Raw genomic sequence first — 13,641 nt, 5'->3', positions numbered from 1 at the left:
TTTTCTTTTGGTATTTTCAGCTAAAGTGATACCTCACAAATCAACAAATGTATTACCTTCGAGGAAAAGGCTTCTTGAGACGTCATCTGTACTTCTGTGTAGAAGGTGTCGGACGTTTCGCTCCTCATCCGAAGAGCTTCGTCAGCAAACTAATAAGTGCTGAGGTGAAGGCAGGGCCGAGCCAGAACAATAGATGCTAACAAGCCAGTATCAGAGTCGTTCATACCCAATTCAGGGAGCGACACTTCCCTTTTATCGTAGGTGTGAATAACAGGATAGGATTATACCACTGCTCCGCCCAGGCTTAGTGTAACGAACCAATAGGAGGAGGGTGTTGGCACACCAATTCCGCCCACTCTTACTGTATTTAAGGCCTAAGCTACCAGCACTTATTAGTTTGCTGACGAAGCTCTTCGGATGAGGAGCGAAACGTCCGACACCTTCTACACAGAAGTACAGATGACGTCTCAAGAAGCCTTTTCCTCGATGGACAACTCCTGTACGACTGAGAGCCTACACAGACGAAATGTATTACCTTGATTTTATTTTTATTGACGCATGTTTTATGATTTCATTGGGTTTTATTTGCAGCATATGTTTTCCCTCTTATTTGAGATGGTTTTATATCTTTGACTTGAGCAGTGCTATCATAAATACTAAATTAATTGGCTCGATTCTCTTTTTATTCATAAATGCTTCATGTATGTGTTCCACATTTTATTTCTTTATTTTAGAATTACACTATAACTATTCATATATTTTTAGTATTTTTTTGGGCTGTATTCAGCTAAATGAATTGCCGTGATTTTATTTTTGTATTTTTTTTTATCTACGCATATTTTACAGTTTCTTTTTATTTACAGTACATATATTTTCCCGTTACTTTATATGGTTTTATGTCTTCAATTTAAGCAATACCCCATAAATCTAAATAAATTATATGAGATGATTTTCTTTTTATTCACATATAATTTTAATATGCCCTGCGATTGGCTGGCGACCAGTCCAGGGTGTACCCCGCCTGTCGCCCGAAGTCAGCTGGGATAGGCTCCAGCATGCCCCCGCGACCCTAACGAGGAAGAAGCGGTATAGAAAATGGATGGATGGATGGATAATTTTAATATTTCAACAATTTTCTTGACATATTTATCGATATATTCATATTATATTCTAATATTATGATATTATATTGTTATTATAGATTATCATGTATTATTATATGATATACAGTATAATAATATCCAATTTATTGCATTATTGCTATTTCTATATTTCTATTATTTTCTATATTATTATATATTCAGCTAAATTGCAAATAACATAACTCAATAAATTATATGACTTGAATTAATTCTGTATATATATATTTTAAAATATTCATTTCATTGTGTTTTATTTATTTAATGAATCCACTAATTGATATATTATTTCTGTCACTGTAAATACTGTGTTTCAGCAACATACCAACAAGTAGCAGTTGCATCGTTTGGGCACTGATAAAATACACCAAATTCTTTCTTTCTTTCTTTTTTTTTATCGCAAATGTTATGCAAGGCCACACTGGCGTACTTTATTGTCAAGGACACACAAGGACACAAAGTCAAACAACCACGGGTTGGTATTTCCTCTTTTGTAACAACATCGGACAGAAGAGTTAAAACACACATTAAACACGTGAAATGTACATATCACAGGCTTGTGCAGGTGTACCTAATGATGTGACCAGCAGCCAACATTCCAAATTTACAAAAGACGAAAAGGTTTCATTAAATCCACAACAGTCCTCATCCCACATGAAATAGAGACTCGGCCTTCCGATGAAGACTTTTCTTTTTCGTTCACAAGCACTTGAGGACGTAAAAGTTACAGGAAGTCCCCCGGGGACAGCTGCACAGCGTGCCGATGCGTGCACCTTTACGCACGGCGCACGGCTCCCCTGCGTCGCACTGAAATGATACAAAGAGCAGACAAAATAGCGTTACCATAAAGAACAGGATGCTGAAAAATGGTACGTAAAATGAAACAGAATCAAATAAACACAACCGAATGGTGCAAAAAATATATATATACTGTAAAATAAAATACATTTTACATTTTCCAAAAGGGCTGACAAAGACAAACATGGGGAAAAATAACAGTGAAATAAAATAACGATATTATAAATAATGATATTGACGGTCGCACTGAAAACAAGTACAATAAAAATTACTTATAAATTAAGAATAGAATAAAATAAAATTAAATAAAATTACGTTCATTGAAAAAAATGTAACTTAATTTAAATTATTTTAAAACATTAATTCTATTTTATTTTAATTATATTTTACTGACTTTTGCACAGAAGGAAAATAAAAGGAAAAAAGATACTAAACACGCTGAATTGATGGCCACACTGACAACAGCTACAACAAACAGCAAAATACATTAATAATTAAAATAAAATAAAATAAAATAAAATAAAATAAAAAATTTAACATAACAATGTAAATTAATTACAGTGATTTTGCACCAAAATGGGAAAAAAAAGCAAAATTTAACAAAAAAAATGGACAGCAGCTAAATAAAAATGAAATGAAATAAAATAAAACTAAAATAAAATAAAATAATACTAAATAATACTAAAATAAAAGTAATTGCATTAACAGTCACACAAAAATCATAGAAGCAAAATAAAAAGCAAAGTAGATGAAGAAAGGTAACAAATAGGACTACAATTAAATTTTAAAAAAGATAATATAGGAGCTGAATAGAGCCGAATAAAAATGAAATAAAATAAAAAGGCCATGTTTATGAGTGATGTGTTGTACTTACAGACGGCAGCCAGCCAAGTTTCTTCTCCGAGGGTATCTCTTTATTCCTCAGCTTCTCCAGGACCTCTTGTAAAGCATCAATCTGCGTTCAAAATACACATAAATATATTGAAAACGCAATCATTTATCATTTTCATCTCACAAACATCTCACCAGATCTTTCTCCTGTTGTCTTTTCAGTGTGAAATCCAGCGAGCGCGCCTCCACGGAGGTGTCCTCGGCCTGGGCCAGCCACAGGAAGTCGGTGCAGCAGCAGACTGCGACGGCGGCGGCGAGGAGAAGGGCTCTGGTGCTGACCATGGTTGCTGCTGATGGGAAAGAAGGCGTCTAGTGAAGGTTTCCTGGAGCACTTTTCGTCTTTATAGGGGCTTCTGACATCATCAGCATCTGAAATATTGATGGAAACGTTGACCTGGGCCACCCCGATCACCACCTTTAGATGGTACATAGTGTCCATTGGATGTATTTGATGAATAAATGGATGGATGAGTCATTGTGACGACAGCCAATATGTCTTTTTAGACGTCCTAACGTTTGCTGTCCATCCTGCATGTCACCGCTGTCCGATAGGACAAATAAAGCAGGACGCTGTCTGGTTAACCTGCATTGACACCAATCTGTAATCGCCATACAATTTCCTCTTGCTGGATTAAACGAAAAGCAGTTCCTTCTCCGTGCCATGACGTCACAGACCACCATTACCTATTATAGCTTTACATCATAATATGGAACTATCTGTTTAAAAAAGGATTATTAGTGCAGGGTTAAAACTGAATTAGACAGAAAGCAGGTGGTATGGTAACATAACATGAGGTACACTTTCACAATCTAATGACGTCCAATATAAAAGCTGTGTAAGAAAATCATATTATACAACTCATATGTAAACAAAACAAAAATAATTCAAACAAAATCAAGCAGTGTTGTATAAAATAATTATTTTGGATAATTCTTATCTTTAAAATGTGTTTAGATAACGTCACTAGATATATTCTTTAATATCTAATCCAGTGTTAAAAAGCAAACGTTACCATGTCATCCACCACCCCTCTATTTTGTTATTGTAATAACTTCTTTCGTCCAAACGGGGGCAGCACTAAAACACGCCCATCAAGAGGCAAACCGGAAGTGCACTGTTAGTTAGCCTGCTAGCAGGGAACAGTCGTCGTGCAGGTGTCCGTTTTTACTTTACTCTTGACTTTAGGTGTTCGGCAAGTGCAAGAATGTCCGAAAGAAAAGTATTGAATGTAAGTATGAAGCCAAAAGATCCAATTGTTAGAAGTAGTTGTGAGTGAAGTCGGGGGGGACTACAGAACAAGCTAGGCTGCTGTTAGCTTTGTAAGCCCGTGTTGCTACATGGTTGCTAATATACAATCACAACAATAAAACAATTGCATTGTTGTATGTTGATGATTTATAGACTTTATCCACACGTGTTCTCCTTAATTTACAGAAATACTACCCCCCAGACTTTGATCCGGCCAAAATCCCCAAACTCAAACTCCCTAAAGATCGGCAATATGTGGTCAGATTGATGGCACCCTTCAACATGAGGTCAGTGAACGTCTCATCAATGCTGGACATTGACGGAGATTTTCTTGTCGTGTTAACGTATATTTTTTCCCACTTTATTTTTGCCTGCAGGTGCAAAACGTGTGGCGAATACATCTACAAGGGCAAGAAGTTTAATGCTCGTAAAGAAACCGTCCAGAATGAACTCTACATGGGGCTCCCCATCTTCCGTTTCTACATCAAATGCACCCGCTGTCTGGCTGAGATTACATTTAAGGTGACTTTTTGCTTGAAATCTGTGAAGTGCAATGTTGAAAATGCAGAAAGTGTGATTTTTATTTTTATTTGATTCATTTTTTTAAGACCGATCCAGAGAACACTGACTACGCCATGGAGCACGGCGCTACCCGAAACTTCCAGGCGGAGAAACTCATTGAGGAAGAGGAGAAGAGGGTCCAAGAGGAGCGGGAAGAGGAGGAGCTGAACAACCCCATGAAGGTAGACATCGAGCATCGCAAGCTGCATGAATACACCGAGGAGGAGGGAGGGGGCTTGATGGCTTGTGGCCCTCCTGCCAGGTGTTAGAGAACCGCACGCGGGATTCCAAGATGGAGATGGAGGTGCTGGAAAACCTCCAGGAGCTGAAGGATCTCAACCAGAGGCAGGCTCAGGTGGACTTTGAAAGCATGCTCGGCCAGTACAGAGAGATGGAAAAGAGAGAGAGGGAGCGAGAGAAAGAAGATGATGAGCGGGAAACCAAGTGAGTGCGGATGTTGGTTGTTTTTGTTTTGTTTTTTTTGCTGACAGAGTGTTCCACAGAGACATGTTGGAGCGAGCCCTCGTCAAAAGACTGCAAGACTCTGACTCTGGCAGTGAAGAGGAGAGCAGCAGCAGCGTCAACGTGCAATCAAAGAAGCCCAGCAGTGATAAACCTACAGACATCCTAACCGCGGACAAACCCACTGAAACACAAGTACGTATGACCACCGACTTGCTATGCTCATTCTCTCAGAACACTGTATCGTTTCTGAGAATAAAGTTGAAATAATGTGGTAATAACGGTGGGAGTAACATCTAAATATTCAGAGGAAGTTGTTATTCATAAAAAAAGGTGCACTTTGAATAGAATAAAGTCTTAATATCCCAAGAAAAATGGTGTAACTTGATAAGACATGCCATAAAAATACATAATGGTATAAGATAATCAGAAAATGTCATAATATTATAAGAATAAATCACAATTTTATAACTTGTTTTAGTTTTTGTTTTTATTTTCTCCCTCTCATTACTTTTTATTTAATTGCAAATGTGGCGATAATACAAAAATAAGATAATTTCAAAAAAGAAAATCAGAATTTTTGAAGATGGCATTAAAGAAAAAAGTTGCAGTTGAAACAGAATAAAGTCATCATATTCCGAGATAATTGTTGTAATTTGATAAAATAATATGCAAGAAAAATATGCAATTGTTTAAGATAATGGGGGGAAAAAGTTGCAATTTCAGGAAAATAACACCGCAATGTAGAAGAATAAATCTGAATTTCATAAGATATCACTTGAAAAAGTTGTCATTTACAACAGTAAGAGGAAAAGGCATTGGAATTTAAATAGAATAAAGCCATCATCTGAAATAAATGTTGACATTTGATAAGATAATACGCAAGAAAAATGTGTCATTGTGTAAGATGATAGGGAAAAAGTGCAATTTCAGGAAAATTATATTCTAAGAATAAATCCTAATTTTACAAGACATTTTTTGAAAAAGTGTTAGTATTTAAGAGAAAGTCTTGACTTTTTATTGGATGATAAAAGTGGTAATTATCCTATATTATCAGAGGGGAAAAATGCATCATTTTATAAGATAATATTACAAAAAAAGTTCAAATTTAAATAGAATTAAGTCATAATATTGCCAGAAAATGTAGTAGTAAAATAGTTCTTATGCAAGCAAAGCTGTGAGATGGGGGAATAATGTCCTAATATTCTAAGAATAAATCAGAGTTTTCAAAAATATTCTTACTTTAACAAGATGGGAGAACATTTCGGATAAAATGTCTTTTTAAAAAGACTTTATTTGATGGAAAAAGTGGCCATTATACAAGAACAAGAGAGTAAAAATGTCATTTTTATAAGATAACATTACAAAAAACAAAGAGTTGTAATATTTGGAGAAAAACCTTAATTTTATTAGAAACAAGTCATAATATTTGGTGACGCTAAAGTAATATTAGGGGGGAAAATCCTCATTTTATAATTTATTTTTTTACTATGAAAGAAATCGTAATGTAGTGAGATTATATTACAATTATTTTGGTTTTTACAATTTTTTTTTTAAATTTTCTATGTTGGCCCTAGTACGGTACTCCTTTGTAAAATGAGTACATTTGGTGAAATCGATTCCCAATGAGTGACGCTTTCCTGCATTCTTTCTCGTGGCCATAAGAGGGCGACTCCACTGTTGGTGGAAATGAGGCTTTTCCTCACCACCTATCGTCATGGAATACAACGTAATTGGCAGAGTATTTTATTCTTGCTTGCTTCTTGCAGGCGACCTGTGTGAAGAGAGCCAAGTTGGAGAGCTGGGAGAGGAGCGTGGGCACGCTGGGGGGTGGTAAAGGCTCACTTGGATCCCTCGTAGTCCGCAAGAAACAAGCGGTCAACACCACTACAAGTCCAGTGCAGATCTCAGCCACAGGTATCTCACTATCAGGTAACAGTAGATGGACTTCATGGTCATTATACAACATATGACAACCTGTCGCTCTCTCTCTCTCTCGCTCGCTGTTTGTTTTGACAAGACTCAAAGACGTCGATTGCCAGCACCACCGCTCCTTCCATCGGTGCGCAAAACGGATCGTCCTCTCTGAGCTTGCTCGGTGCTTATTCAGACAGCGAGAGCAACGACAGCGAATGAGGATGAAAGTGGAGTCAATGACTGATGCAGCGTTATCTGCTGTTGTGTACAAATGAAGTAAAACTGTGTCGTTAAATGTATTTTAGTCCACATTTCACGGACTGAGCTGTGTTGACCTATTGTGCATAAAGGATATTTCATTCAAATTAAGACTTGAGATTTAGCTGTGTATTGAATTATGCATGTAGGGATTTACGTGATATTTTTTTATATCAGCGACTTATATGAAATTTGTATGGACAGAATTTGTTGTTTTTTTAATTATCCTCAAAATTAAATTTTGCACCAAAGATTTTTTTCAATTGCATATTATGACAAAAAGAGTATACTTTTTTTATTGTATTTATGTTAAATTGACCAAAAAAATCCTGACTTTTACAAGTGGGACCATGTTGGGACCTAAAAATGGATGTTTATTATTAAGTTGAATAAAAAAATATATAAAATAATGATATGGGCTAGGCTCGGAACTGTTGAAAAGATTTGCCTTTTGAAAGTAGAAAAAAAGTTATATTTTTATTAGACTTTTATAAGCATGACCATTTTGGGACCTAAAATTGTTTTGTTTTGTTTATATTAAAGTGAATGTAAAAAATATATCTTTTTTAAAAATAGTACAAAAATGATACTGATTGGGTATGGGACCGTAAGAAAGTATTGCAATTAAAAGTAGAAAAAATAGTTACATTTTTGATTATACGTTTACAAGCGGGACCATTTTGGGGCCTAAAAATTATATTAAATTGAATATTTTTTTTAAATAAAAGAAATGCATCGTATTTTGGTAACAAAGTGAGAGAAAAAGCTAAATATTACAAATCTCTCAAATTATGCAACTGCATTAACCACAATAACGGAAAAAGTTATCATACTGTATATCTGTAAGGGATTTTATTTTATTAATTAATTGGTCAGGTATTTCTTTATTAAATAGCGTATAAAAGAAGACAAAATAGAGGTAGTTCTTCAAACGTCGGCCCATATAGAAATAAATATGCCGCACCTCCCCTTTAAACAGGCTGTTGTGGGTTGTCGGTGAGTCTACACCGTAGACCACTGTGGCCAGGCCAACAGGCTAGCAGTCTGACCTACGAGCTGCCAGCCACCTACTAGCAAACAATGGTTACATTTCTGACTTAAAAGTTCCGTAAAAGACAATAGATGGTTAAAAAATGTGGATTTAAGATAAGCGGAGAGCCGTCAATGTAAAGAAAGAGGGTGAGTATACAAAGAAAGTAAACTCGTCCACGACGCTACGCAGGTAGCTAGCTAGTTAGCTTAGTTTTAGCAAATGGCTAGTTGTTAATGTGATATTCTAAGTGAACTTTGTGTTGATTCATGCGTTTGTCAACTCTATTACAAGCCTCTTAAGAAGGCATTATTTCTCCTGAATTCTCCTGTAATAAACAACGTAACGTAAATTAAAGCCTAACAAGCTCATGCTGAAATGTGGTCGTTTGAGCTAGCAGGCTAGCACACTGTACAGTCAGTTTCGGTTTCGATTAGGACTACAAATATGTTGTCCACGACTCTTTGAAGTGTTTGTTGTGCTTGACTTCGTTAGTGCAAATGCATTTATAATGTGACTGTGAATGTGAATACAAGAGTTGTATAAACTACTTTCTGCCACATTGGTAAGAAGCACACTGTGCCCTTTGTTGCCAGATCCATGGCAAAGTGGCTGAAGGACTACCTGAACTTTGGCAACCGGCGTGACCCCCCGCAGCCCCCGAGGCCCGACTACAGCGAGAGCGAGATCCTGCGCGCCTACCGAGCCCAGAAGGAGCTGGACTTCGAGGACCCGTACCAGTGCTCGGACAAAGAGCAGCAGAATGGCGGTTACGACGGCGCCAAAGTGAGCCTGCCCCTGTTCCCAGCGTTTGGTTCCACCTTATCTAACGGTGCAGAGGTATGGCATCCATTTTTACGGAGTGACTGTTGCTTCTGCTGTTTTCATCCAAAATTGTGGTTCATTCAGTGCCGTATTTCCTCAAAATGTGGCTTTTTTTCCACGATGCACACCATTCAGTGTCAACAAATAAACTCCTCACCTTAAATAAACACCACAAGGGGAAAAAGAAATGTGTTGCCACTTTTAAGTGCCTGCAGTATGACATCTGACTTGTGATACCAAGGTAGATAGACGTGTCATTTTCAATTAAGTTAACTAAATCTTAATGCATTTATTCATTACGGTGCCTTATTGTTATTTATATTATAGAAATCTATTTTTTTTATTGATGATTATTATTTAAGAAATGTTGTAATCATTATACTATAAGGTAATCGCTAGCCATTCGAAATTATGGGGAAAAAAATACACGTTTTATTCTGCTGGGCTGAGTTTTAGGGATGCGGTTCCTGGCTGGAGCTTGCGGGTTGCGTGCCTGGAGAGCGGCGATGCGTATGGGCGTGTTCAGTGGACAAAATGCATGCGCTAAACCTCTCTGGGAGGGGAGGGTACAGATTTTTTTCCCCCCAATATTCTCGTGATGGACGGCAAAGTCCCAAATGTCGACTGGTGGCTCGCGATCGAAGGGCTGGTGACCCCTGATATAAAGTATAATAATAAAATTTTCATTTAGTTAAATTTACAGTTTTTATTCATACCTTCATTCATTCATTTTCTATGCCACTTTATCATCATAAGGGTCGCAGGGGTATGCTGGAGCCTATCCCAGCTGACTTTGGGCGAGAGGCGGGGTACACCCTGGACTGGTCGCCAGCCAGTCGCAGGGCATTTACATTTTTAATGTACTTGTAATAATGCAAAACAGTATATTATTCATTTTAATACACATACAGTCGCTGTTAATTGGTTCCAGACCCGACCGTGATAAGTGAACGTCTACAAAGTAGGACTCCTTATTTATAAATCAAACATTTTCCTAATTGGAGCATAGAAAACCTGTTTATGACCTTCTAAATACCGGTTTTAACATTAATAGAGCCCTCTAGACATAAAATAACACCCTATAGTCACCCTTACACTCCTATTACCTAATATCTACAGCCGCAACAGTGAGAGAGTGTGTTATTATGATTATGATTATTATTATTATTATGTTACTATTATTGAGCCTGCTGTGTGATAACTCGAACTCGCAATAATGGCCTGTTGCTCCGGCGATCAAGTTTAATGCTTGTGTGTCTTAAAATCCACTTTTATTCTCTGGTTTTTAACTCGTCATGTGGTCCTATGTGTCTTTTTATTCGGGTTTTTTTTTGTTTTGTTTTTTAGTTTTAGTGGTTTTATTTGTTAGTTTTTTTAGTTCAATTTATTTATTTATTTATTTTTTACCTACTTCTTGGATTTATTGCTTTTATTGTTTTTACTTCTTGTTTTAAATATTTTACTGTTGTACGTTTCTTTGTTTTTATTTGATCTTTTGGTTTTACTAGTCTGTGCAGCACTTTGGAAACAGTGTTTATAAAATGTGCTATATAAATAAAGTGGATTGGATTGTGTGTCATTACTGACACCTAGTGACCATTGTACAGTACTACATAACATCGCGTATTCAAATGCATCTTCTAAATGCCTTGTATTTTGTGTTTTAGTTCATTTTTCTATTTTTATACTTGAAAATGCTTAATTTTGGCAACAAATGCTTATTTGTCCATAATTGTTTAACTAATAGGCCATATCCAACCACAAAACAGCATGATTTATTAAAATATTGTTGAAAAGCCGCGATGGAGTGAAGCCGTGTAATTCGAACCGCAATGAGGAGGCCAGGGACGACTGTGTCGCAATGTTTCATTGTCATTATTAATGGAACTATATAGAGAATTTAAAAAAAAAAGCAGTTTTACAAGTAAAGGTCACCTCTCCAATAAACTCCTTACCTGTAATATGGGCCTGGAACTTGCTGCAGTTGACTGAATAAACACCCCCAGCCATTATTGAGGAAATATTTAAATGGCATGTTGGCTTCTTATCTTGTATGAATACGTAGATATTGAATGATATCGTGATTTGTTAATAAAATACACGTGTGTCTGTGCAGGTCAAAGTGCTGTCCCCCAAACACAGACTGATTAAAGTGGACTCTCAGGAGTTCGGCCACTGCAAGAGTCCCCTGAGTCCTGTCACTGTTCAAGAGGAGCCTGTAAGAATTTTTCAAATCCATTTTTTCCCCCTCACTTTCACGTTTTGTGATTTATTAAAAAAATTTTAAAAAATCAAAAATATTCATCAAAATATCTTCCTCTCCGAGGTGCTGCCCTCCGCCCCGGTAGCACCGGACGCCGACACAGACTACTCTGACCCCTTCGACGCCCGCCCAGACCCACGGACCCGACCCAGCTGGGCGCCCAAATCCTCCCCATCGGACTGTTGCAGCTACATGGAGCCGTTTGAGGCTCAGCAGATTATTTCAGGTGAATTAGCGGACGTTTATCTCTTGAGGGGAATTAGTTGAAGAGACCATGGAGGTTCTTTGCTTTTGTGGGCCACGTTAACTGAAAAGAGGTGTTATTTGAAGCGTGTACATTTGTAATTCGGAACATGGTGTGTGATGTCACGTCTGGGTCTTCCTGTGCAGAAATGCAACGTAACAAGTGTGCCAGCGGGAGCGTCGGCCAGCTGTACGACAACCCGTACGAGGAAAGAACCCGTCAGCAGGCACGCGTTGCGCCGACTGCACCGCAGCAGCAGCAGCCCGCCCACAGGCTCGACGCCGGGCTTTCCCCCGTCAGGGAGAGCAGGCTGCCCCAAAACGATGAGCGGCCCGCCGATGAATACGACCAGCCGTGGGAATGGAAGAAGGACAACATCTCCAAAGCTCTCGCGGGTACTTTTTTTTTAATCATCCCACACTTTTTGAAACCCGGGCGTCAAAGGCGAATGCGAACCCGCTGCTTCTCTCTGGTAGTTCAGTTCGAGGGCGCCGAGAGGGAACGTTCACGCATCCAGACGGAGCAGAGCAGGATCGCAAAGAGCGGCGGCTCGACCACGTCGGTGGACTCCAACACTCTGCGCCTGGTCTGTGACGCCCTCCCCCTCCTAGGAGAGAGAGTGGACCCCTTCATGCCGCTAGAAAGACAAGTGTGAGTTTTACACTTGAGTTTTCCTTTTCTTTTTTGGACACAATGGCTGCAAAATATTTGGCCTTTTTCTTCCACCCCAAGATACTGGTGATGTTCGATACCACTGATTTTGTTTGTGATCCGATACAGGGTAAAATTCAGGCTGGCATTGGCGATACTGATTCGATACCGGTACTTCAAAGAATCTAATTTAAAAATATGCACAAATTGAAGCAAACCAAGTCAACAAACTGCCTTAGATTGAAAAAATCTGCTATGACCACACCTTCTCCTTATGTCTTTGGTTGAAGACACAAGCCAATGCGCAAGGAAAGGTCAGTTTTGGTTTTGATTTTGACGATGTCGACAGCTGCTTATGTCGACGTCAGTCAGCCAATCCCTGGACCGTTGAGATAACCAGGTTCTACTTTTTTTTTGTTTGTTTTTTGTTTTAATATTAGTTTAAGTATCCTGATCATTACAGTGTAAACGTCCTGTTTGCATGCTGGTCTTCTTCTACAGATGGTACCACGGAGCCATGAGCCGCTCCGAGGCCGAGACTCTGCTGACTCTGTGCAAGGAAAGTTCCTACCTGGTGAGGAACAGCCAGACCTGCCGTAATGACTACTCTCTCTCGCTCAGGTATGCACTTCATTTTGGTCTATTTAATGCTCATGAATAACTACATCATTTACTTGTGCTTCTGTGGTGTCTGGTGTGCTCTGCTGATGCGCGCTTGGCTTCCCAGGAGCTGCAAGGGCTTCATGCACATGAAGTTTACCCGCTCCGCCGACGGATGCTTCGTGCTTGGGGAGAACAGCCCGCCCTTCCCCACCATCCCGGAGGTTATCCACTACTACACCACACACAAGCTGCCCATCCGAGGGGCGGAGCACATGTCCCTGCTGTACCCCGTCATCGTGCAGACGCTCTGACATCTCTCGGTGCTACTGAAAACACGATGTTGCTCCGTATTTACTGTACCAGCTCACCGCCTCGTCCCGATACACACTTTCAGCAGGCAGCTACAATCCAGCCCGGTGCCTCAAGACTCATTTTCTAGTCTTTTCTCTTGGACTTTTACAGCCATTACAATGTTTCTTTTGGCTTTAATTAACGAGAAAAGACCTAAAGTAGATCCGGTTTGAGTAGAAAACTACTATGCTTCCCATCCTGTAGGTATTAGCGACCCATGTAGAGGACTTCTTAAAGGCACAGTTGAGGGTTTTCGAAGCCTGTGAATGTCAAAAAGGATGCCTGCTGCCGCTCAGCAAGCAGGACAGCTTTAGTGAAGTATTGAAAGTCTTTGTGATCCTGACCTTTTTTTAAAAAATATATACAGTATAGCTTTGTTTTGTTTTATAAGATTTGAAA

At 38.7% G+C, this 13,641-nt stretch overlaps 3 protein-coding genes across 4 annotated transcripts; 2 read left to right on the top strand and 1 right to left on the bottom strand.

Moving 5' to 3' along the window:
- Positions 1 to 1,560: 1,560 nt before the first annotated feature.
- Positions 1,561 to 3,129, bottom strand: cart1 (cocaine- and amphetamine-regulated transcript 1). The gene is made up of 3 exons (XM_054797320.1): positions 2,964 to 3,129; positions 2,812 to 2,892; positions 1,561 to 1,946 (listed from the first exon to the last, which is right to left on the bottom strand). Exons 1-3 carry the CDS (start codon positions 3,108 to 3,110, stop codon positions 1,839 to 1,841), a joined length of 336 nt encoding a protein of 111 aa, XP_054653295.1. The 5' UTR covers positions 3,111 to 3,129; the 3' UTR covers positions 1,561 to 1,838.
- Positions 3,130 to 3,901: 772 nt separating this feature from the next.
- yju2 (YJU2 splicing factor homolog) lies at positions 3,902 to 7,543 on the top strand. 2 transcript variants are annotated; one of them, XM_054797312.1, is made up of 8 exons: positions 3,902 to 4,057; positions 4,264 to 4,364; positions 4,455 to 4,599; positions 4,686 to 4,820; positions 4,901 to 5,082; positions 5,142 to 5,295; positions 6,870 to 7,017; positions 7,121 to 7,543. In XM_054797312.1, exons 1-8 carry the CDS (start codon positions 4,034 to 4,036, stop codon positions 7,234 to 7,236), a joined length of 1,005 nt encoding a protein of 334 aa, XP_054653287.1. In that variant the 5' UTR covers positions 3,902 to 4,033; the 3' UTR covers positions 7,237 to 7,543. The 2 variants fall into 2 exon arrangements, with proteins under 2 accessions (XP_054653287.1, XP_054653286.1); XM_054797311.1 differs by having other exon boundaries at positions 6,870 to 7,032.
- Positions 7,544 to 7,698: 155 nt separating this feature from the next.
- On the top strand, positions 7,699 to 13,638 carry LOC129192888 (SH2 domain-containing adapter protein F-like). Its single transcript, XM_054797308.1, has 8 exons — positions 7,699 to 8,454; positions 8,902 to 9,145; positions 11,247 to 11,348; positions 11,457 to 11,619; positions 11,784 to 12,032; positions 12,114 to 12,288; positions 12,790 to 12,909; positions 13,016 to 13,638. Exons 2-8 carry the CDS (start codon positions 8,906 to 8,908, stop codon positions 13,200 to 13,202), a joined length of 1,236 nt encoding a protein of 411 aa, XP_054653283.1. The 5' UTR covers positions 7,699 to 8,454; positions 8,902 to 8,905; the 3' UTR covers positions 13,203 to 13,638.
- Positions 13,639 to 13,641: the final 3 nt, after the last annotated feature.

Source organism: Dunckerocampus dactyliophorus, chromosome 13 (assembly GCF_027744805.1).
Source record: "Dunckerocampus dactyliophorus isolate RoL2022-P2 chromosome 13, RoL_Ddac_1.1, whole genome shotgun sequence".
NCBI lineage: Eukaryota > Metazoa > Chordata > Actinopteri > Syngnathiformes > Syngnathidae > Dunckerocampus > Dunckerocampus dactyliophorus.
Note: the sequence above shows the minus strand (reverse complement) of the source record. Positions and strands in the feature narration are given on the sequence as shown.